This window comes from Dipodomys merriami, unplaced genomic scaffold (genome assembly GCF_024711535.1).
Source record: "Dipodomys merriami isolate MVZ:Mamm:240054 unplaced genomic scaffold, mDipMer1.0.p SCAF_19, whole genome shotgun sequence".
Classification (NCBI taxonomy): domain Eukaryota; kingdom Metazoa; phylum Chordata; class Mammalia; order Rodentia; family Heteromyidae; genus Dipodomys; species Dipodomys merriami.
The window spans coordinates 11523006-11546890 of NW_027203270.1; the positions used below are offsets into that span (position 1 = coordinate 11523006).

At 51.4% G+C, this 23885-nt stretch overlaps 1 protein-coding gene across 1 annotated transcript in view; it reads right to left on the bottom strand.

Moving 5' to 3' along the window:
• Nucleotides 1–15377, bottom strand: part of Rab11fip4 (RAB11 family interacting protein 4) — a 106023-nt gene extending 90646 nt beyond the window's left edge. Inside the window, exon 1 of the mRNA XM_070027254.1 lies at nucleotides 15183–15377. Within this exon, the coding sequence (XP_069883355.1) occupies nucleotides 15183–15341 (159 nt within the window). The 5' untranslated portion in view covers nucleotides 15342–15377. The remainder of the gene's footprint in view (nucleotides 1–15182) is intronic.
• Between the last annotated feature and the right edge of the window lie 8508 nt (nucleotides 15378–23885).

The following is a 23885-nucleotide window of genomic DNA, read 5'->3' on the forward strand; positions in this document are numbered from 1 at the left end:
AGAACAGGTATGCTTTTCTTTTTTTCTTTTTTTTCTTCAGTACTGGGGTATGAATTTAGGGCTAGGCTGACATTTTACCACTTGTGCCATGAATCCAGGCCTGATTTATTTTTGCCAGTCCTGGGCTTTGAAAGAGGGTCTGGGCACTGTCCCTGAGCTTCTTTGTGCTTAAGGCTAGCACTCTATCATTTGAGCTACAGGTTACTTCTGGCTTTTTCTGAGTAGTTTATTGGAGATAAGAATCTCACAGACTTTTCTGCCCAGGTTGGCTTCGAACTCTGATCATCAGATCTCAACCTCCTGAGTAGCTAGGATTATAGGCATGGGCCACCGGTACCCGGCTCAGCCCTGATTTCCTTCCTTCCTTCCTTCCTTCTTTCCTTCCTCCCTCCTTCCCTCTCTTCCTTCTTTTCCTCCTTTCCTTTTCTTTCTGTGTGTGTATGCGCGCAAATGCGAACACTCTCATGCCAATACTGGGAAATGAATTCAGGGCAAGTTCTCCCTTACCTTTTTTACTCAAAGCTGGCACTCTACATCCAGAACCACACACTTAGGGCTTTTTCCTAGTTACTTGGGGAAAAGAATCTCATGGACTTTCTTGTGCAGGCTGGCTTCAAACTTCGATTCTCGGATCTTAGCCTCTTGAGTCGATAATGATTACAGACATGAGTCACTCCTTGCCCATATTTGCTGGTTACTTTCTTTTCTTTTCTTTTCTTTTTTTTTGCAAGTCCTAGGACTTAAACTCAGGGCCTGGGAACTGTCCCTGAGCTTGTTTTTTGATCCACAGCACTACTTCTGGCCTTTTCTATGTGGTACTGAGGAATCAAACCCAGGACTTCATGCCTGCTAGGCAAGCACTCTACCACTAAGCCACATTCCCAGCCCCTTGCTGGTTATTTTTAAGACAGGGTCTTGACATTTTTTCTGACGAGGCTAGTCTCAAATCATGATCCTTCTGCTCTAAGACTCCTTAGTATCTAGTATTATAGGCATGAGCTACTAACACTTAGCTTAAAAAAATTTTTTTTTGTTGTGAAAATACTGTACAGAGGGGTTACAATTACATGGCCAAGATGAGTACATTTCTTATCAAGCACTGTAGCCTGCTCCTTTGTTTCCCCTTCCCATCTTCCCCCCACCTAAAATTTTTTTTTAAAGATTAATAAAACTGGGCTGGGAAGGTGGCTCAGTGGTAGAGTGCTTGCCTTGCATGCCTGAGGCCTGGGTTCAATTCCTCAACACCACATAAGCAGAAAAAGCCAGAACTGGAGCTGTAGCTCAAGTGGTAGAGCACTAGCCTTGAGCTGAAGAACTGAGGGACAGCGCCCAGGCCCAGAGTTCAGGCCCCACAACTGGCCAAAAAAAAATTAATAAAACTGATGATTGTGTATGGTGTATAACATGTGAACACCGTTATATGTTACAGACTGTGATAGACAATATGCTCCAGGAAAGTCAGAATGAACTTGTGACTTTAAATGAGCATCATTATTCCACAATACTGTGAAATTCGGGAAATTGGGAAATTATGTAATCACTTTATCACAATAAAAAAAAAAGAACCTCGGGGAAAGTAGGAAGGGAAGGGATGGTAGGGGGAAAACAATGGAGGGGGTAACAATGCTCAGTAGGAAGTGTACTCATTACCTTACTCATGTAACTGTAACCCTCTATATAGTATCTTTACAATAAAAAAATAAAATTAAAAAAAAATAAAACTGATGATTGATAAATCTGGAGAGAGAAAGAGAAAGAGAGAGAGCGCGCTCAAATGATCAGTTCAAGGAATGAAAACAGAGTGCTCACTGTAGTGACTTTAAAACAGTAATAAGAGGCTGAGAACGTGGCTCAGTGGTACAGTGCTTGTCTTGCCTGCATGAGGCCCTGGGATCAATTCCTCAGCACCACATAAGCAGAAAAAGCCAGAAGTGGCACTATGGCTGCAGTAGTACAGCACTAGCCTTGAGCTGAAGAGCTGAGGGGCAGCGCCCAGGCCCAGAGTTCAGGCCCCACAACCAACAAAAACAACAACAAAACAGTAATAAGGAGTTGATGGTTCAGCCCAGTAGTAAAGTACGTACTTAGCATGAGTGAGGCCCTGGGTTCCATCCCCTAGTTCCCCCTAGGCTGCCTCCCTTCCCAGTGCATGGACATCTGAGTGCCCTTTCTTGCTACCTGGGGAGAAACAGCTTGGCTAGACACTTGAAGACTTCCAGTGGCAAGAAGATTCCAGACCTGGCAGGGGATAGGTGGGGTGTGACTGAACTGCCCCAGCTTCAGAAGGCAGCCCAAAATAAAAGAAGGCAGAGGACAGGGCATTTGGACTTATGTGTATGTGTGTGTCAGTCATGGGGCTTGAACTCGGGTCCTGGGAGCTGTCCCTGAACTCTTCAGCTCAAGGCTAGCGCTCTACCACTTGAACCACAGAGCCACTTGCAGTTTTCTGGTGATTAATAGGAGATAAGAGGCTCACAGATGTTCCTGCCTGGGCTGGCTTTGAACCATGGTCCTCAGATCTTGGACTCCAGAGTAGCTAGGATTACAGGCATGAACCACTGGTGCCTGGCTGCTTTTGGACTTCTTGTGGCACACCAAAGGCAAGGCTCAGTTCCAGGCAGGGGCTCCTATTCAGTCCTGTGCTGCACTGGTCCTACTGGGAGTCTAGCCTGCCTTCCAAGTGTGTCTGGAGAGAGTGTCACTGGGGTAGATAGCTGGTGGAGCCAGAGCCCTGCTGGGTTGGGAGGTGGGAGGCCTTAAGCTCTAGCTACAGAGTGAGGACAGAGAGGGAGGAAATGGGTGAGGAGAGGGCTGCGTGGCAGGCTGGCAGCTGCCCTTTATTCCGACAAACAGCAAAAATAAGACTCACTGTGTGCCCATGCCAGGCCCGCACTGCACTCTGAACCAAGCTCAAACAACCAGAAGAGCAGCTGCCTCTGCGGTGCTCTGTTTCAGAGCTCACTGTGGGGCAGGGGGCTGGGAGCACTCTGGTGAGTCCTCCTGGGTACTCAGGGAACAGCTGGTTGCCGGCGGAGGAATCCCATTGCCCTGCCCTGCCTCTGCTCCTCCTCCGTGGGGTTCTGCTCTGGCTGGAGCCTCAACACCAAACAGCCCAGCTGTTTGTGTATCCACTGCCCCAGGCAGCAGTCAGGCTGCCTCATGTCAGGCACACAATGGGGGTCTGTATTCCAAAGCGCGCAGGACAAAGCACGTAGCAGCCACTGGTCCTCTCCATTCATTCTCAGGGACCACGGGGGGGGGGGGGGGGGGCAGGCATGAGCTTCAGCAAAGCCAAGGGCACACAAGCGATGAGGAAGGAGTTTCCAAAAAGGGTCCTTCTAGTCCCTGTGTCCTGGTCAGGTGAAGAGTCGGCCTGTTCTGCTCTGGGTCCCCCCACCTCCTTGCTTCGCAGGAACCCGCCCCCTCCATGTGGATGGCCGTCACCAGTCCATGGGTCAGCCTATAATTGGATTTCTATATGCACTCACTGTGTGGCCTTGGAGAAGTCATGCTACCTCCGTGGGCCTCAATTTCCTATGTAGACTACTGACCAAGGTCAGTATTGACTATGTATAAGACTGACCAATTTATAGGAAGTGTGTCTCTTCCTACTTCCACCTGGGAAGACCACTGAGAGGGGGTTTCTGAGCCCTGGCACTACCCTCCCTGGATTCTCAGATGGCCAGACAAAAAAAGGAGAGAGAGTGCATATAGAGAGGAAATAAATGAAGAGAATATGCTAACAGAATAGGGTAGGGTGGAGGCTGGAGGTGTGGCTCAAGTGGTAGAGTGGTGGGTCTCAACATGGTTCTCTGTTGTGTGGGTTCCTGAGTTTCAAGGTAGAGGGCCCCTGGGGAAGTACCAGTCCTCAAGGAAGCACTGGAGTAAAAGGTAGGGTCAAGGGGATAAGCAAAGGTTGTGTACAGATGTCCAGATGGGTCGGTCAGCATCCAAGCCAAGGCCTCCTGGCAGTGAGGCAGCGCTGCCTGACTGCGCCACGGCTGGAGCGTTATCCCAGCATGTTGTGTCACCAGTAGCCCTTCCTTCACAGCCAGAGTCTACCTCACCCACAATCCTCTGGCCACCCACCAGGGCTTTGTTTGGTATTTGAATAGGAGGGAGAGTGACAGAGGCTTGGGTGGTCTCTGAAATGGGCTGACCTCTGCCTGGATCTGTGTGACTGTCCCTGCCTTCAGCGAACACTTCTTCAGCCCTGTGGGGACACAGACAAGCTCCCAGGAGGACAGATGTCCTGCTGCATTTTCCGAGGTGGGTGAAGAATAGCCTGAGGAAGAGCTTAGAAGTGTAAAGCTGACCATTTAAAGTGCCACACACCCAGGGACAGCACGTCACACTCCGTGTGTCTCTGCAGGTGGACCGAGCTGGGCAGCTGGGCTGGAGCACTCCATGCCCTTCACTGGCTGTGTGACCAAGGGTGACCTCTATGAGCCAGAGTCAGGTCCGTGAGTACTAGGATGTAGCAGCAGGGACCGGAGACAGCCTGGAAGCTGACAGGGCTCGGGCTGTCTGTCAGGAAGCACTGTCCAAGGCAGCCTGCCGGGGGGCCGCGCAGTCACCCGCTGTGTCCTCTTCCAAGGAATAATTAGCGAGATTTAAAAAGTGAATTTGGGCCATTTTTCAACTCAGAAAAATGTAAAACGGTAAAACCCTTTAATACTTAAAAAAAAAAAAAAAAAAAGAATGCTCCCAGATCCCCAGGGGAGGCGAAGACAGAAATCATCGGAAAGTAGTCTCCAAGAAGGTGTTACCCCAAAAACCTCATAGTGGGATCCCAGAGGAGGGCCCCCCCAGAAGACTGGAGCAATAAGCCCGGTATGGTGTGCACCCCTGTAAATTCCAGTTACTCAGCAGGGAGAGGTAGGGGGATCTTGAGTTTGACAAGGTCAGCAGGGCAGAAAAGTTTACAATGAGGCTCTGGGTTCAATTGCCAGTATGGGGGGGGGGAGGGGTACCATAAAACAAAGATGGAACACTGACCATGCCCTAGTGGGAAATGGGGATTCACAGGGTGTAGTAGCAGCAGCAAAGGCAAAAGGAGGGAGCCCAGACCAAGCATGTACTTCTATGGTGAGGGTGGGTTTTAGTCAGGACTTGGGAAAGCAAGATCTGCATCTGTGCAGGCACATGAAGCTGGCGGGGAAGCGTGGAGAGAGGCAGAGATGCACCATGAGCACCAAAGGTCAGGTAGAGGCAGCCCGGCTGACTCTGGAGAAGAGGAGTAAGGGGCGATTCAATGCCTGCCGAGGGCCTACAGGCCTGGTGGGCAAAGGAGGGGACAGTCCCTGATGGGTGTCCAGGAGAGAAAGTACAAGACCAGGAGCCTGAGGGGCATCAGGTAGATTTTAATGGGCTAGGATGACACCTTAGGGTCTTTTCCTGGCTGTAGATCTAAGTCCCTGAGGCTTTCAGACACAGGCTCCTCTCTGTCCAGGTCAGGTGGCTGCCAGAAATAGGGTTCTTTCTATCTGGTCTGACTAATGACACCGGCCTGTCACCAAGGAGAGCAGTGGCAGCTGACTGCTCTTCACAGTAGCAGAAGCAAGAAACATCTGCAACTCCGGGACAGAGGTGGCTCCTGGCTGAGAGTCCAAGGTGGAGGGAGACGTGCCCTGTGCTCCTGGCTTCAGAACCAGGCCACGAGTCTGAACAGCGCCTCCTAGAGGCAGTCTTTCTCCTCACAGTCACCCAGTAGGCAGCAGGTCCCCAAGGCACACTGGAGAGGCGCGGGCCCCAGCCAGGCTGTTACATCATTGATGGGTGACTGGGCACAGAACAGCAGGGTGCATGAGGAGAAAAGGCACAGGCAGAGTGGTCTTATCAATCCCATGGGGTGGGGAAGACATGAAGAGACCACAGGTAGCCTGGCTCTGATTCCCCAGGGCTGGGGTAGGGCCTGAGACCGCATTCCTCCAACTCCTGGAGATGCTGGTGTCCAACCACAACTGGGGTACCAACATGGTGGTTGACCTATCCGAGCCGGCACAGAATTCTGAAGCTGGAGCCCAGTCTGCGTGTTCCACTTGGAACTTTGGGATGCTGGGGCAGTAGGAAGATCAGAGGTGGCAAGGCCCCACTGCTGGGGAGGTCTCCTGGCAATGGAGACAGGATGCTGCGTTTGCAATGCTCACGGCACCTTGGCAGGACTGCCACCGAGGGCGGGGAGCTACCTCAGCTCCACAGCTGCTTCTAGTTGCTTAGGGCCAACTCTGCAGCCATCTGTGCCCAGCAAGGGTCAGCCAGTCCAGCTCATCGCTTTGCTATTTCTGTCCTGCCTGACGGGCTGTAGTCAAGACATCTGCCTCTTTCTTGCCAGCCCCTTCCTCTTTATACAAAACTCCAACTGTAGCAGCCCCAGCCTTAACTTCCCTAGGATTCATCACTCTCTGGGGAACCCTGTCTGTAAGAGCTGCTGGGCAGTCGTGTCCAGATGCATACCCCAGTCTGCTTTCCCATGTCCCAAGGAACCCATGTGACCACTGTCTCCGCATGCCTTACACTTCCTCTCATGCCAGCGCAGACATCTCTGCTCATCCCCACCCCCCAAATTGATTTGTGCGCAGCAAGGTGAATATAGTTAACAATCATGCACTACATATTCCAACCTTGCTAAAGAGTGGCTTTTCAATGTTCTCTCCCAGAAAATAAAGCGTGTGAGCTGGTGGATAGGTTCATTAGCCTAATCTGCTCATTCTGTAAGCAGGAAGACATATCATCTAGGACATACCATATACGACAATCCCTGTTAATGAAAAATTTCAGAAGACTTCTCCCTCCGTATGCCTTGCCCCCAGTCTGGAGGTCTCTCAGGAATCAGGAAAGGAATCCTGTCTTGTTTATCTTGAAAACCATTAGTCTCAAATGTGCCATGGAACCAGCACCGGAAAGGAGCAGAGAGAGAGAGAGAATGGGAATCTCAGGTTGCCCTCTGCTCACAGTCCTAGGTGCTTATGGCCTTCAGTGCCAGCCATGGAGGTAAGAGTTTAGCATACATTGTTGACTGCACAACCACTTTACAGATGGGGAAGACTGAGGCACTTTTCAAGAGTCACAAAGGGTTCACTTGTGGAGACAATTTTCAAACTATGTGTACCTGATACCAGGTACACCCGACTAAAACTGGGGTGCTGAAAGGAGTGCAGGGATGGAGGTCGGAGAGCAGGAGTGGGTCAGTCCTGCTGGGCCACAGGGCTCAGTGGCTGGGAGAACCTACAGTTCAGGCTGAGGACAATGAAGGAACTGGAGAAGGTACCAGGGTAAAAGGAAGCAGAATCAGCTTTGGGCAGCCACCAGAAGGTGGCTGGCAGGAACTAGAGCCTTGGAGACATGCTTCCTTAATCACCATCTGAACAGGAAGTGGTAGAGATGTAGAATTCAGGGCACAGATCCCTGGAAGCCACCCTCTTCCACACCTCAGGTCCCACTTCCTGTCTTTTTGGCAGAGTGCAGGGAAGGCCTAGCCTGCCCATCCTACCCACCCTGCAGATCATAAATCTATTTCTGCTCAGCCCAGGCTCAGAAAGCCAGGGGAGTCTCTTCTATGAGCCCCTAACTCTGGCCTTGACCTCTAAGGGCCTGGGACATCAGCTTTTGCCGGCAGCTAAGAAAGCAGCTTTAGAACCAGCCAGACCTGTGTTTGAATCCCAGCTCCTCTACTCTATCTCTGTGGACTCGGGACAAGTCACTGCAGCTCTTCCTGGTGCTGGAAGATGAAAGAATAAGAAACACAAAGGTAGCCAACAGATTGAGTGACTGGCTTTGGTTCCTTGTCTTTCTAGTCCCTGGAAAACCATAGTGATGGCAGGAGGAACTTCGGGCCCTCCTGGCAGGAAGCCCTGCTTGGGAATCACCAGGAAGAGAAAGGGGTCAGAGGGATGCTTTGAGGGTAAAGGAAGCAGGGACATCTGCATGGTCTGCAGTAGTGGGGCTTACTGAATGATGCAGCAAACCCAGGCAGGGTCTTTTATATGCCTATCTCCAATGCTCTAAACAGTCTCCCACAGAAGGGTCATGGCCGTGTTATAGAGAAGCAAACTGAGGTCTGTTCACCATATGAGGCATCTTTAAAATAATCTTGAGTTGCGTCAGATGCTGGTGGCTCAAGTCTATAATCCTAGCTACTCAGGAGGCTGAGATCTGAGGATTGTGGTTCAAAGCCAGCCTGGGCAGGAAAGTCCATAAGACTCTTTATCTCTAACCACCAAAAAGCTGGAAGTGGAGCTGTGGCTCAACTGGAAAAGCTTTAGGCAAAACAGCTAAGAAACAGTGCCCAGACCCTGGCATTAAAACAAAAAAAGTCTTGCTGTCACTTCTTTCAGGACCACTCCAGACTTGGCCCATGTGGGAAGTGAGAAATCATAAAAATAGTTAATGCCACTCCAGCTAGTGCTGGAATGTTGCTGTCCTTCAAAAGTCATAGGTGTGCCAGAAGCTGGTGGCTCACACCCGTAATCCTAGCTACTCAGGAGGCTGAGATATGAGGATCACAGTTCAAAGCCAGCTGGGGCAAGAAAGTCCATGAGACTCTTGTCTCCAATAAACGACCAGAAAACACCAAATAGCACTGTGGCTCAAGTGGTAGAGCGCTAGTCTTGAGCTGAAGAGCTGAGGGACCGTGCCCAGGCCCAGAGTTCAAGCCCCACAACCAACCAAAAATAAAAAAGTCATGGGTGCCAGACAATCCTGTTTCCTTTGGGGGTGAGGGGGGGTCACCATCTGGTCCCTGTGCTGGCCTGAGTCCCCATTCTCCCTGCCCTTCCTGTGTCTTCACAAGGAAGCTACTTGTCTGGAACCACTTGTCACTCCATGAAAATGCCAGTCCCACTCCTGGCTCTGTGCTTGGTCTCATGAATTGCAGCAATGATGGAAGATATGGATGGATAGAGAGGGAGGCTAGGGGAAGAGTGGGTGGAAACAGATGGGGGATGATGATGACATTGTCAGTAGGTGGCTGGGCAGGTGGTGAATGGATGGATGGATCCCAGGACAACAAGTGGGTAAATGGATGGATGGGGGATGTTTTAATGGGGCACTAATAAAAGGGCAGGTGGACAGTTGTGTGTGTGTGTGTGTGTGTGTGTGTGTGTGTGTGTGTGTGTGTGTGTGTGTGTGTGTGTGAAAATATGTCTTGATTCCACAGATGAATTTATCTCACTCAACAAGATGATCTCTGGTTTGGCCCTCTGGTTCTTTCTTTTACTTTTTTCTTTTTTCTTAGTCCGGGGGCATTGTCCGTGAGCTTCTTTTGCTCAGGGCTAGCACTCTACCACTTGAGCCACAGCACCACTTCCGGCCTTTTCTGTGTATGTGGTACTGAGGAATTGAACCCAGGGCTTCATGCATGCTAATCAAGCACTCTACCACTAAGCCACATTCCCAGCGCCCCCTGCCCCCTTGTTACTTCTGAGATAGGGTCTTACTCTCCCCACCCCCTCCCCAGACTGGTCTGAACTGAAATCATCCTGTTAATACTTGCAACAGAGCTGCTAGGATGACAGGTGTGCTCCTCTGGTACACTGGATTTTTATTTTTTGCTTAGGTTGTCCTGGGACTGAGCTCATCTTGATCTCCTGAGGCTTGCTTTTTGAGATGGGGTATCCCTAGCTTTTGCCTTAGACAGGCTTCAAACCCATAATCCTCCCATTTCTACCTCCCACACAGCTAGGATTACAGACACCACCACACCTGGCTTGTGCCAGATTGTGAAATCAGAACTGCTCCATTATGCATACTTCTCTGCCGCAGGCAGTGAGACCTGATGGCTGAGGAAGAAGGGAAGAAGGCTCTGAGGGTCTGTGGGAGGGGCTGGGCTGGGACACAGGCCTTGACTCGGGCTGTCTCCCCTAGTTCCACAGCTGGATGGATGTTGGGGGAGGCAGTTCAGATGGGTCACGTGTTCCTCTCTCCTGTTTCCCCTGCCCAACGAACAGCAGCTCAGCTCCAGGTCTCACACAGTCTACTTCCATTTGGCTCTGTTTTCAAATCCAGCCACTTCCCCACTACATTCCCCTGCTCCAGGCCACCAGCCTCTCCTCACATTCTCCCTGTGTCCATTCCATGCTCTCCTCCTCTCCTGCCCCCCGCCCCTCCCTGTGTAGGATGGTCCTATGCAAACAAGATGGCCCACTTTAGTCTCTGCTCTACTCAGAACTCTCCAGGATTCCCACCTCAATTCTCTCTTCCCTTATGCCCTACCGTGCCCCTCAGTCTGGCCTCTGCCTGGACCACTCTCCCCACAGACATCCCCCCTGGAGGGACAGCCCCACTTAAGATGTCTGTGGCATCATGGGAAAGTGCAGGCTGGTCTCATTTCTTCCTGATTCTCCTTGGCTCCCAACACCACCTGATGGTTTTTGTCCTGATGTTCTCCTTCTGTGCCTCTTGCCCAGAGCATTAGCTCTGAGTCCTGCTATTTCCCAGTGCCTGGAACAGGACTGGCACATAGTAAGAACACATGACACAAATGGAATATAAAAAAATAAAAGATTTTAGCCTAGAGATGTGTTAAGAGTAAAAGTAAGATTATTTCTATTAAGAGTACAGCACAGTTATGCACAGCTAGTAATACCAGTTAATCAGGAAGCAGAGATTGAGGGGATAGCAGTTTAAGGTCAGCAAACTGGCAAATAGTGAGACCCCCTCAATCCAGTCTCAACCAATAGCTGGATGTGGTGGTACACACCTGTCATCCCAGCTAGGCAAGAGATAGCAGTCTAAACCAGCCCTGTGTAAAACATAAAAAAAAAAGTGAGAACTTGGGCTGGGAAGGTGGCTCAGTGGTAGAGTGCTTGCCTTGCATGCCTGAGGCCCTGGGTTCGATTCTTCAACACCACATAAGCAAAAAGAAAAAAAGACAGAAGTAGCGCTGTGGCTCAAGTGGTAGAGCGCTAGCCTTGAGCTGAAGAGCTGAGGGACAGCGCCCAGGCCCAGAGTTCAGTCCCCACAACTGCCCCCCCCAAAAGAAAGTGAGAACTCCTAGAAAAATAAAGCAAAAAGGACTGGAGCTATGGCTTAAGAGGTACAGCACCTGTCCCAGTCTCTCAAACATTTGGCTAATAACAAGAGCAGTAGAAACATCATTGGGTCTTGTCTGTGAAGCCTTTGAGTGGAGTTTTCTACATGGATGAGCTCACTTCTGCCCTCCAAAGCCCTGGGCTGTGTGGTCCATCCTCACCCAACCTGATGAAGGATGGCAAGGCCAGGATGTTAGAAGAGCAAGAGCAGCAGTGGATAAGAAGCCAACGTGGGCTCAGGCAAAGCCCTCACTGTCTACCTCTGTCCTGGCCCCGTTGTAGGCAGACCACTGACACTCAGCATCAGGACAGTGGCACCCCTCCCCCAGTGTTGATCACATTTGTCTTCTATTTGTCGTGTGTGTGTGTGTGTGTGTGTGTGTGTGTGTGTGTGTGTGTGTGTGCGCACACTGGGGCTTGAGCTCAAGCCTGACTCACTTGGCCTTTCACTCACTGTATCATTTGAGCCACAGCTCCACTTTGGGCTTTTGGATGGTTAATTGAAGATAAGAGTCTTACGAACTTTCCTGCCTGCCCTGGCTATAAACCTCAAACTCAGATCTCAGCCTCCTAAGTAGCCAGGATTACAGGTGTGAACCACCAGTACCTGGTTTCTATTTGTCTTTTTTTCCCCCATAGGTCAATAAGTTCCAGGACTATCAGAAAATAATCTAGCCAGGTGCTGGTGGCTCAGGCCTGTAATCCTAGCTAGTTAGGGGGCTGAGATCTGAGGATTGAGGATCAAAGCCAGCTGGGCAGGAAAATCTGAGAGATTCTATCTTCAAATAACTACCAGAAAACCAGAAGTGGCACTGTGGCTCAAAATTGTAGAGCTCTAGCCTTGAACAAAAGAGCTCAGAGATAGCACCCAGGCCCAGAATTCAAGCCCCATGACCAACAAAAAACAAAACAACCAATCTGATACATCTATAACATTGTTAATGAAGTCCCCTGAGTTCTACCTAACAGCTTCTTCATGCTCTAGGGCCCCACCTGGGACACCTGAATTCCAGTCAGCCATTAATTCTCCTCAGGCTACACCTGTCTAGGACAGTGTCTCTAGCTTCTTGTTCCAGATGCCCTTGGCAATGAGGAAGGGCACTAGTCACTGTTTGGTGGACTGCCTCTTAGCTGGGACTTGTTTGGTGTTTTCATGGCCACTGCTAGAAGACAGGCACTGCATCTCTCAGAGGGGATGGATTGTGCTTTGCCACCTCAGTGGAGAATTAGCTATATAAATTACCTGGATTTATTCTATTGGGGGATTAGTTCCTCATTTATTATTCATTCAGCCAATCATTATGGCCTCACAGTTACCTACTTTATACTTTGCAACTATTGTGTTTTTGCTTCTGCACTGTGCCCTGGTGTCTTGGTATTCCAAGGGATAGTTGGTAAAATGTGCCCCCAATGCCTAATGAAGGATAATTACCCACCATAGCGCAGATGGGTTAGGAAATCAATATCCACATCTGATTTTTTTTTCTTCAGTTATGAGGCTTGAACTCGGGGCCTGGGCGTTGTCCAGGCTTTCTTGCTTTCTTGCTCAAGGCTAGTACTCTACCACTTTGAGCCACAGCTCCACTTTCAGTTTTATAGGTGGTTAATTAGAGATACAAATTTCACTCTCACCTTCCTGCCCAGGTTGGCTTCAAACGGCGATCCTCAGACCTCAGCCTTCCTGAGTATTAGGATTATAGATGTGAGCCACCAGCATCTGGCTCACAGCTGATTTTTAAACAAATGAAATAGAAACTGCTGGAGTGCATTGCACTGTGCAAGGGAGCACTCCTGCTGAGTGCTGCAAATATGAAGTTGCTGTGTGGTGCAGGCCTGCAAAATATGCTTTCCACAGGTCTCAGTGCACCAGCAGACATGCCCTCCCTCCAGCACCCTGGGCCCTGTCCGTGGTCCTGCCCTGCGTCCTTAATTCTGGATTCCCACACGGAGAGCACCACTGCTGCAGCATTAGCGTCTACCAGGGAGTGGGAACAGAGGGAAGAGCTGAGTCTCTCTTAGCTGGTCAAATGGATAGATGAGTAAGGGTCAGAAGAGCAGGCTTATATTAAAGAAATTAATGACACAGACAGGCCCGATTTCCAAGTCATGAGCATGAGAGAAAGGGACGGGGGAGCAGAGCCAAAGGGAAGAATCATGTCAGAGTCAGAGGGACCCAAGGGCCACCACAACCAGAAGCTCTGCACAGTCCGGAACAGAACAGGGGTTTTAATAAAAAGTAGACATTTGGGGGCCACATAGGGAAAGAAGATCTGCCTACTAAATGTAATGAGAATTCGCTGAAGCACGGAAGTGATGATCATTTACTGGGGGGAAAAATTAGGTCACAATCCAGTGTGCGCAGCATGATCTCATTTATCGAGAAAAGCTACATATGAGCACAGAAACAGCTCTGGGAAGATGTGAGGAGAAGGTCACACAGAGTATCCCTGGGGGACAGAACGTCACAGTTTTATTCTCAAATGTCCATCTTTCCAATTTGCTGTGGACCATATGAACTACAGGACTGCGGTCTAATAAGAAAGGTATCCTTGACTGGGCAGAGGTTTCTAAATCAGATCCCTGCAGTTTTCTGTGGTCAGAAACAGTGTGACTGAAAAACACTGGGCATTGCTGAAAGCTAGTGTCCCTTCCCCAGCCATGTGTCATGGTGAGGGTCTCCTGGTCCCATGTAATCACTAGAAAAACAGTCACATCGCCAGTCAACAGCAACTTCGGGTCCCAAAGCCACAGGCTTGGTTCTTGCTGGGCTGGACAGAAATAGCTTGGGGATTGGAACAGCAGGTATTTAGCATGAAGGGAGATTGGTGGGACCCCGTGGGAAGAGCAAGGGTTAGGGAGGTTTTCAAACATTTTAGTGCTGTCACAAAGGAGAGAAACTCAGGTGAGTGCTCATACAGAGAACCATGCTGAGTAACTGACAAGCAGGTTGGCTGGGGAGTGGCCCCTCTGGAAGGGGGAGGTGCTCATGACTGAGCTGTCCAGCTAGGGGGTACGGTGGTGAGGCTTGGGGAAGGTGGATGAGGCCTGTGGCCTCCTGCCAGAGGCTGCTGGGAGGCTGGAGGCCAGTTCCCACAGCTCAGGCTCCGCGTCTGGAACCACAGATTTCTAGTCAGAACGGGGCAGTTTTTCCTCCATTGGGCCTGGTTGGGACCCACTAGCCCACAGGAGGGGGCTCAGAGGAGAATGATCAAGGTGGGCCAAACCCTGAGGAGGGATAGAGAATGCAGAGAGCTTCCTGGGATAGGGGACCATGTCCTTACATCAGACCTGCCCCACTCTTCTAGGATTCCTGGTGCCCAGGTGCCCGGGGGAGTCAGGTGACAGGGAGGTACCAACCCAACCAGCCACCACCCAGCAATTCCTATGTTCTAAAATGACAACGGGCGACCAGTCCTGGGCACAGAATGCCAGCCATTGGGCCCAGGCTCCTCCCCCCCCCCCCCCCCCCGTGACAAGCCATTCCAGCTTAGGGATCTATCTCCAGGAGAAAGGCCCTAGCACTGCGGAGTGGGCTCAGCCAGCTGAGTGGCTTCTCCTGCCCGGGTCACGGCCATCAGTCCCTGTGTGGCAGTGGCAAGGGGACCTCCACCTGCTAAGCATTGCTGGCGTCCCCTCTGCCCACCCCTGGGGAGCAGCGACCCTGCCACTGCAGCCCCGCAGCCAACTCACCCAGCTCTGCCCCCCATGCGTCCCCTGCACGCGAAGGAACACACTCCCCACGCTGGCTCCAGCTCGCCCGCCTGCCGCAGCCAACGAGGCCAGCTAGCTGCCAGTCAGGCCTGCCAGGGGAGCCCAAAGAGGGGGTGACCAGGCCCTGGGCGGGGATCCGGGTTGACCTCAAGCAGACAACACGCAGACAACCTCCCGCGTCCTGGGCAGGGCGGGTACAGCCGAGGCTGCCCAGCACCCCTCCGGTCCCCTGCGCCCCAGGCCAAGGCCAGGCCTGGCTGGGGTGTGACGGTCGGGGTCTCCACCGGCGGGGGTGGGGGTCCCGGGGCCAGATTTTGACAGCTTTTCCCACCCCCCCCCCAACACACACATACACGGAGTGGGGTTGCGGGCGGGCAGCGCCGCCCCGGGCCGGGGAGCCCCGGTTCTGCAGGGAGGGGAGCTGCGGAGGGGCCGCCTTACCTCCTCGCCCTGGCCGAAGCGCAGTCCGAGAGCGGCGACGCGCTCCACGCGCAGGAAGCCGTCGGGGTCGCGGCCGCACACCTCGAACACCTCGCGCAGGCGGCGCACGGAGCGCAGCAGAGCCGCGGGGGCCCCCGCCCAGCCCGCGCCGCCCGCCATCCGGGCCGCCCGCAGCTAGCCCGAGCCCCGCGCCGCGCGCCGCGCCCCGACACGCCGCCCGCGCCGCGCCGCCCGCGCCATCGCCGCCGCCGCCAGCGCCATCGCGCGCCCCGGCGCCCGCCCGGGTCTGCGGCGCGCAGCCTCCGCCCGCCGGCGGCCGCTCCAGTCAGCCGCGCGCCGCGGCCCCGCGCCGGGGAGGGCAGGGGAGGGGGGAGGGAGGAAGGGAGGGGGAGGGGAGCCTCACGAGTCAGCCGCGCGCGCCGCGGCCCCGCGCCCGGGAGGGGGGAGAAGGGAGGGGGGCCGGGGGGACGCGGCAGACAAAAGGAGCCGCGCCGCCTCCCGCGCGGGGCCGCCCACGCCGCGCTCCTCCGCGGACTCAGTTTCCCTCCGGCATCATCGGGATCGTCGCTCCCCGTGGAGAACCCGGAGCGAGGATGCCCCCCCCCCCGCGCCGCCACCCTGTGCAGCGAGTGTCCAGAAATTCAGAGCTGTCCCCCCAAAACGCCCCGCCTCGAATGAGTGGCCTTGCGGCCTCAGCTGCCCCTCATCTACCTGGTTCCCCAGGTGAATTCCACGCTGCATCCATCCATCCACCCCTTGCCCTCTGCGCCCTTTGTTACCCAGGGCCCAGCGGGTGTTCCAGGTCATCCCAACCTTAGCGGAGGATTTGTGAACATCCCCGACCTAGGGCGCTCCAGGGAGGCTGGGCTACTGACCCTAGGCCACCAGCTTGCCTCCCCGTCTGAATTCTCACCCTTCCTACAAGGGTCCACTTAGCTTTGTAATTCTCAGCGGTGGTTTCCGTGTCCCCAGCATGCAGGGAAACACCCCAGAGCAAGCAAGAGACATCTTAAGGGTCTCATGTCCTTGATCTCCAGCCAAGACCTGGCCCACTGAAGCTCCTGCCAGGAGACGGGCCTACCCTCATTAATCTTCAGGACTCAAGGGCACTACTGTGGCCTAGACAGGGTGTAGTGGGAACTGGGGTATTCACTATTCGGCACAGGGACCAGCATGCCTCACCACTTTGAGCCTCGGTTTCTACTTGTCTTCCTATTTAGCCTGGGATGTGTGTCCTGTGCAAGGAGTGGCTAGGTGGCTCTAGGATCAGACCTGACCTTCAGCTGCCCTCCACACTTGGAGACAAGTCAGAGAGCATCTCCTGGGGACAGAGACTCGTGGGTTTGAGGATGGGAGAGGCCACACTGAGAACACAAGACAGGGCTGTGCACTGGTGGCTCACGCCTGTAATCCTAGCTACCACAGGAGGCTGAGATCTGAGGATTGTGGTTCAAAGCCAGCCCAGCTAGTTAAGTCCATAAGACTCTTATCTCCGACTAACCAGCAAAAAGTCAGAAATGGAGCTGTGGCTCAAATGGTTAGAGCACATCTGTAATCCTAGCTACTCAGGAAGCCGAGGTCTTGAGGATTGTGATTAGAAGCCAGCCCAGGCAGGGAAGTCCAAGAGACTCTTACCTCTAGTCTTAGGCAAAAGAAACTAGGACTGGGGCTGGGAAGGTGGCTCAGTGGTAGAGCACTTACTTGCCTTGCGTGCATGAGGCCCTGGGTTCGATTCCTCAGCACCACATAAGCAGAAAGGGAAAAAAAGGCCGGAAGTGATGCTGTGAGGGACAGCTCCCAGGCCCAGAGTTCAGACCCCACGACCGGACCACTCCCCCCCCCCCCAAAGAAACTAGGACCAGCATAAAAAAAAAGGAAGAGAAAAAAAAGAACTATGGAGGTGAGGTGAGGTGTGGGAAGAGTGGACTTTTCTCCTAGCTGGAACGCTCAGCACGATAGTCACATTGTTAAGCCTCAGCTTCCTCATCTGGACAATGGAGAGTAATGCCTATTTTACAGTGAGTGTCACTGGAGAAGAGAGGTAATAGGGGTCTGGATATTGCTAGAAACTGGAGAAAGGGAAAAATAAGGGGGAGGGGCAGAGGCTGAAAGTTGGACGGATGGATATCCAGCAAGGCTCCAGGCAGGAAAGTGGGGAGTTGGGGATCCTAATACTTAAAGGTTAGCTCTTGTCTGTTTTCCCACAGAAAGGAGGCAGGTGCTGCCCCCTAGTGTGAGCTTCAGAAGTAGCCCTCAGAGCTCTCTCCCTAGCAACAAATCCTTCAGAAACCAGGGAAGCTCCCTCACTAGCCTCTGCTGGCAGAGGTAGGGTCCCAAATCTGAGCATAAACAAATCTCTGGAAAATGTAGCCTGAAGGCAACAACCACGTTTCTACTTCTTTTCTCTACAGACAGGATCACAACAAATTTAGAAGTTCCTTCCTCAGGGAGGCCTTCCTAACTCCTGATGTTCTTGGCCATCAAACCTTTGCAGGTTTGCTTTGATGCCTCCATCAGCTACTACACGTGGACTTGGCACGCCTCTACCATCGTGCTGCTCAGCACAGCATAAATTTGTTGTCATTTATTTGTTCATTATTTTTTTTCTGTGCTGGTCTTATTGCTTGAACTCAGGGTGCTGTTTTTTGTTTTGTCCGTTGTAGGGCTTAAACTCTGGGCTTGGGCACTGTCCCTCAGCTCTTCAGCTCAAGGCTAGTGCTCTACCACTTGAGCCACAGCACCATTTCCAGTTTTCTGGTGGTTTATGGGAGATAAGAGTCTCACGGACTTTCCTGCCCTGGCTGGCTTTGAACCATGATCCTCAGATCTCAGCCTCCTGAGTAACTAGGGTTACAGGCATGAGCCACCGGGGACCCAGCTGTATTTGTTTTTTTTTCCCTCCAGGCTAGCACTCTACCACTTGAACCACAGATCCACTTCTGGCTTTTTGCTGGTTAACTGGAGATAAGAGTCTCATGGACTTTTCTGCCTAGACTGGCTTCAAATTTTTTTTTGGGGGGGTCCGGTCGTGGGGCCTGGACTCTGGGCCTGGGCACTGTCCCTCAGCTCTTCAGCTCAAGGCTAGCGCTCTACCACTTGAGCCACAGCACCACTTCCGGCTTTTTTCTTTTTGCTTATGTGGTGCTGAGGAATCGAACCCAGGGCCTTGAGCATGCAAGGCAAGCGCTGTACCACTGAGCCACCTTCCCAGCCCCTGGCTTCAAATTGTGATGGTCAGATCTCAGAATTTCTGAGTAGCTAGGATTATAGGCATGAGCCACTAGTACTAGGCTCACTTTTTAAAATTTTACAATAATTGTTGAGTGTGCTAGAGACAGAAGAGGAGAGCAGCCCCAGTCCCTGTCCCTGTAGAATGAGATACAGTGTGATCTGTGCTGAGCTCTGGGATCCCAGAAGCACCTACGGAGCACTTACTCAAAGGATCTTGGGAGATGGTGCCTTGGATCCTGGGATCCCAAAGTCTCTCAATACCTTGATCTAAGAGCCATAAGTGCATGTTCTTGTAGGGTCCACTGCAGGGCTGGGAAGTGCAGGCTAGAGGAGTTGCCCTAGGGAGGCAAGAGGCCCTTCAGACAGAGGGTGACTAAGAAAAGTTGAGTCCTCTCCAGTCCTTAGTCTCCTCCAGCAGGTCTCTGATTTTCCAGGTTGCAGCGGGAAACATAGGAGGAAAGAGCAGCCATGATTCCAATCCATTTTCGAAGAAGAAGAGTGAGTTTCCTCAGGTGTCTACCTGCTGGCACTAACTGCAGTCCTGTCACCCGCCCTGGCTGGCCTGCTTTGGTGCCTTCCTTCTCTCCTGACTCTCCTTTATCCATCTGAATATTCTAGCACCTGCCTGTCTCCTGCTCCCTCCTCCCCCATTCCAGTCCTCTGGCCATTTCCCTTCCTTCCAGGTAGCACTACTGGAAGGCTTCAGTGACCTTCTCTCACCTCGCCTGCCTGTCCCACAGCTTTCTGCACAGAGCTGAATCAGCAAGGTATGGAGCCCACCTCCTGGCTGTGGGGAGGGTCTGTGAGCTTTTATGTGTAAATACCAGACCAGTGCCAGCCAGCACCACCTCCTGCCCCTTGTGTCACAAGGGTACCTGAGAAATAGGTCTGAAACACTGGGATGATCATGAGCTCCTCAGGGGCTGTCCGTCGCTCTTGATCTAGCTGCCATAGCACCCCCTACATACACAATGAAGCTCCAAGAAGGGGTACATTAAGGAAGGGAAGAAATGGGTAAGTTCTGTTTGGGCCACCAAGTTTCTTATAATTTAAGACAGCACCACCACCACAGGAAGTGGTGGTTGTCGCACAGATATGATGTATAAGCTGCTGAATATGATGAAGAGCCAGATTTGGGGATCAAGGACAGCTGAGCCGGGCACAAAAGGCTGCTGCTCTTTTCAGTCCCAGGACTCTCAGCCAGTTTTCCTGTCTGTCAGCTGGGGCTGCCTGCCTTGCAGAGATGCTGCAGGTATTTGGGGAGATAATGTACACAACATAGCTCTCCTTGTCTGGCGTGGCCTGGGGTGGCATGTGGTGGCTAGTGTGTGTGTCAGTGGACAGGCTCAGGAGCAGTCTCTACTGGGCTATACTTTTTTTTTTTTTTTTGTCAGTCGTGGGGCTTGAACTCTGGGCTTGGGCGCTGTCCCTACACTCTTCAGCTCAAGGTGAGCACTCTACCGCTTGAGCCACAACACCACTTCGGGTTTTCTAGTGGTTTATTGGTGATAAGAGTCTCTCGGACTTTCCTGCCCAGGCTGGCTTTGAACCATGATCCTCAGATCTCAGCCTCCTGAGTAGCTAGGATTACAGGCATGAGTCACTGGCACCCAGCTTGGGCTGTACTTCTGTACTTTGTTCCTTGTGCCTTGATTTGTCTGGGCATCTGGAAATGCAGAATTCATAGCTTCTCAGGCTCATAACCTTTTTTTTTTTTTAGTCATGAGTAATTATCACTTTGGAGGGGAAGGTGGTGTGAAATGTTTTCTTTTCTTTGTGCTGGTCCTGGGGCTTGAACTCAGGGCCTGGGTGCTGTCCTTGAGAGTTCAAGGCTAGTGCTCTACCACTTGAACCACAGCTCTACTTCTGGCTTTTTGGTGGTTAACTGAAGACTTTCCTGCCTGGGCTGGCTTTGAATCATGGTTCTTAGATCTCAGTCTCCTGAGTAGCTAGGATTACAGGCGTAAACTGTCGCTGCCTGGCTGAACTTATTTTTCTACCTGTGTCAGAATTCATCTTCCATCTCAGAGGTATAGGAGTTGCTACAGCAGCTCTGGGAGGGGGTCCAGGGCCCTGGCTGGACTGGGGCACGATGTGGGGTGGGGAGGGACATCAGTGAGGCATCATCGTGACATCTTATCCCTCTGCTGTTGCTGGAGCTCATGTCAGGAGATGTGATCGATCACCCAGAACCTTCTCTGGCCTTCAGAAGCAGGGCCAGCTGATGGCTAAAATTCCTTCTGGGATTCTAAGAAACTGCAAAACCTTACTTATTCTACCCAACTGGGCTCCATCTCCTATTGGTTCAGCAATGGCCCGAGGGATATTGGGGCAGGACAGCAGTGTACCCCTGTAGCTTTAGGAAGCAGCTGCCTCTGTGGGTGTCACCTGGTATCACAGAGACCTGAACATCGCTCTGCTTTCTGCTGCCCTCTTCGGCTTAAAACTCCTAAACCCTAAGGCTGGGCCTGAGCAGAAAAGTGCTTTACAGCCAGAGGCCTTTTTGGTACCATCATCTATCACATGTGGGCACTCATTTATTGAGCACTTATTATATTCTGGGCCTCCTGTGGTATAGTCTCCAGACTCAACCAGGAGTGGATCCAACAATGACTGCTTTCTTTGCACAAGCTGTTCCTTTTTCTGGTTGTTCCTCCACCCATTCCCAGTCATTCATCTTCAGATGCTACCTCATCCCAGAAACCCTTCCTGAGAGCCTGGCTGCTCTGTCTTTCAGAACTGAGTGGTAGAGGGCCAACCATGAGCCAAAAAGCCCAGTGAGAGCTTAAGGCCCTGAGTTCAAGCCTCAGTACTGATACAAAAAGAAAGGAATAAAGGAAGATCTTGCCTCATCCCTCTGAGTGCGGGGTTACAGGTGTGAGCCATCAGTGCTCTGGCAAGAATGTCAATTTTTTTTCGGGGGGGGGGGAAGGGGTACTGTTCCTGAGCCTTGAACACAAGGCCTGGGTGCTGTCCCTGAGCTTTTTTGCTCGAGGCTCTCTACCACTTGAGCCACACAGCTCTACTTCTGGCTTTTTTTTGGTAGTTAATCAGAATAAAAGTCTCATGGACTTTACTGCTTGGGCTGGCTTTGAACCACAATCCTCAGATCTCAACCTCCTGAATAGCCAGGATTACAGGTGAATCACCAGCAACCAACTCAAGAATGTCAATCTTGAGATGCTGCTTTCTGCTGTTCTTCACCCTCCTATGCAGTTTGTCTACAGCCTATTACCTCCAACACCCCATGCGCTCTGATGCCCTTCCTGCAACTGCTCTCTGGATATACCTCCACTTCCATACCCTCCTTGCTAATAGCCAGCCCTCCATTCCCAATATCCAATTCCTCAATCTCTAATCTTGCCAGTTCCCTGCACCTCTCCAAGAACCCTATCCATCCCCACAGACACTGAGTTCCACTGTATTCTCACTAAATTATGAACCTATAGGGCAGAGGCCAAGCTTTCTTTTCTATCTGCAGTGCCTAGTACAGGAATGGACATAATTAGAACCAACTGAAATGTTTCTCTGAACAAGGAATATAATTAGTGGAGGTTACAATTGCATATAATTTTCTTCCCATAGAAGTATTTAAGGTTAAAAAAAAAAACCAAAAAACAAAAACAAAAAAACCCCACAAAGTTTTAGCCAGGCGCTGGTGGCTCACGCCTGTAATCCTAGCTACTCAGGAGGCTGAGATCTGAGGATCGCGGTTCAAAGCCAGCCCGGGCAGAAAAGACTGTGAGACTCCTATCTCCAATAAACCACCAGAAAACAGGAAGTGGCGCTGTAGCTCAAGTGGTAGAGCGCTTGCCTTGAGCTGAAGAGCTGAGGGACAGCGCCCAGGCCCAGAGTTCAAGCCCTACCCCGACCCAAAAAAAAAAAAAAAGGTATTTAAGGTTAGGGCTGGGAATGTGGCTTAGTGGTAAAAGTGCTTGCCTTGTGTGCATAAAGCCCTGGGATCGATTCCTCAATACCACATAAACAGAAAAAAACCTGGAAATAGTGCTGTGGCTCGAGTGTTAAGAGTGCTAGCCTTGAGCAAAAAGAAGCTCAGGGACAGTGCCCAGGTCCTGAGTTTAAGCCCCAGGACTGGTTAAAAAAAAAAAAAAAGTATTTAAATTTGGCAGTGCTCTCTGAACTGAGCCAGAAAGGTCCTATTAAGGTCCCGCTGACTCCCCTGTTTTCTAGGGGGGAAGAGGTCCCCAGTGGGGACGTTGTGAGCCCTGTACTCCTGGAAGCTTAATCTTCTGTCCAGCATAAACATGTAGTAAAGGATACAAAAATTTCAATGTGCTCTTTTGGATATAATTCAAACATCTAGAGGTAATTTAGCCTAATTAGGTAAAATTAGGCAAAGATATACGAAGCTACTTTAGAACCTTAAATGTGCAGATGGTATATACACATATATTTAGACTCCTCCTTCTCTTGAGAAAGGGTTTCGCAATGGAGTCCAAGCTGGCCTTAATTTTTCAATCCTCCTGCCTTAGCTTCCTTAGCGCTAGAATTATAAGTATGTACCATCATGCCTGACTAGAGAGTGTTTTTCTTCTTTTTGGTGCTGAGCATGGAACCCAGGGTTTTGTGCCTACCAGGCAAAGTCTAGAGCACCAAGTTAACTCCAGCCCACTAGAAGATCCTTTTGTTTTTGTCTTTTCTTTTTCTTGTGGCACTGGGGACTGGACCCAGCCAGGATCTTGCACTTGCTAGGCAAGCGCTTTACCACTGAGCTACATTCCAGCCCTAGAAGGTGCTTTTGTAATCGCACATCACAATATGAAATTTCCCCTTGTGATCAGGCAGTGTAAGACTGTGAGACTGATATGTGAGGGATTTGAATCAAGCATGATGGGAATGACAGTGCTGTGGTGGGGTCCTAGTATTTATAGAACACAACCTTGCAAAAGGGCTGCTTTTGAATTGGCAGTCAAGTGCCACTAAGGAATTCTTACATGGAATTTGCTTTGGTATGGTGTGATGGCAGGCCTGGGTTCTTAGGGGCATTGCTTTTCCCGGACAAAGTGTGGATAGGCTGTGTTCTGCTGTGCAGTGAGCAAGGCACGTTTTATGGATGTATATCAAGGCAGAACTAGGTATGAGGCAGATGCCCAAAGACCCCTAAATGTGTGGCACTACCAGTGTGTGGGGTATTATTTTCTGGAAAAAGAGGAACATGTTTTGCTCTTCCCTGACTCCCCATGAGGACAAGTACTTCAGGCCAGACAGCTCAGAATAGTCAATGGGCCTAAGGGTACCCCAGGAAGCAATGCCTGTGCAGGCAAATCTGGGGCCCACCAAAGACACAATGTCCTGGTCAAGGCCCTCATCAAGGAGTATCCAAGGAATGGAGAAGTGTGATCTGGATCACTCCCTAGACATCCCTAACTTTGACTATGGAGCTTTAAGTCTCAGGGAAAAGAGAGCTATCTGTAGTGTTTCATTTCCAGTTCTCACTTCTAGGGATTGAAA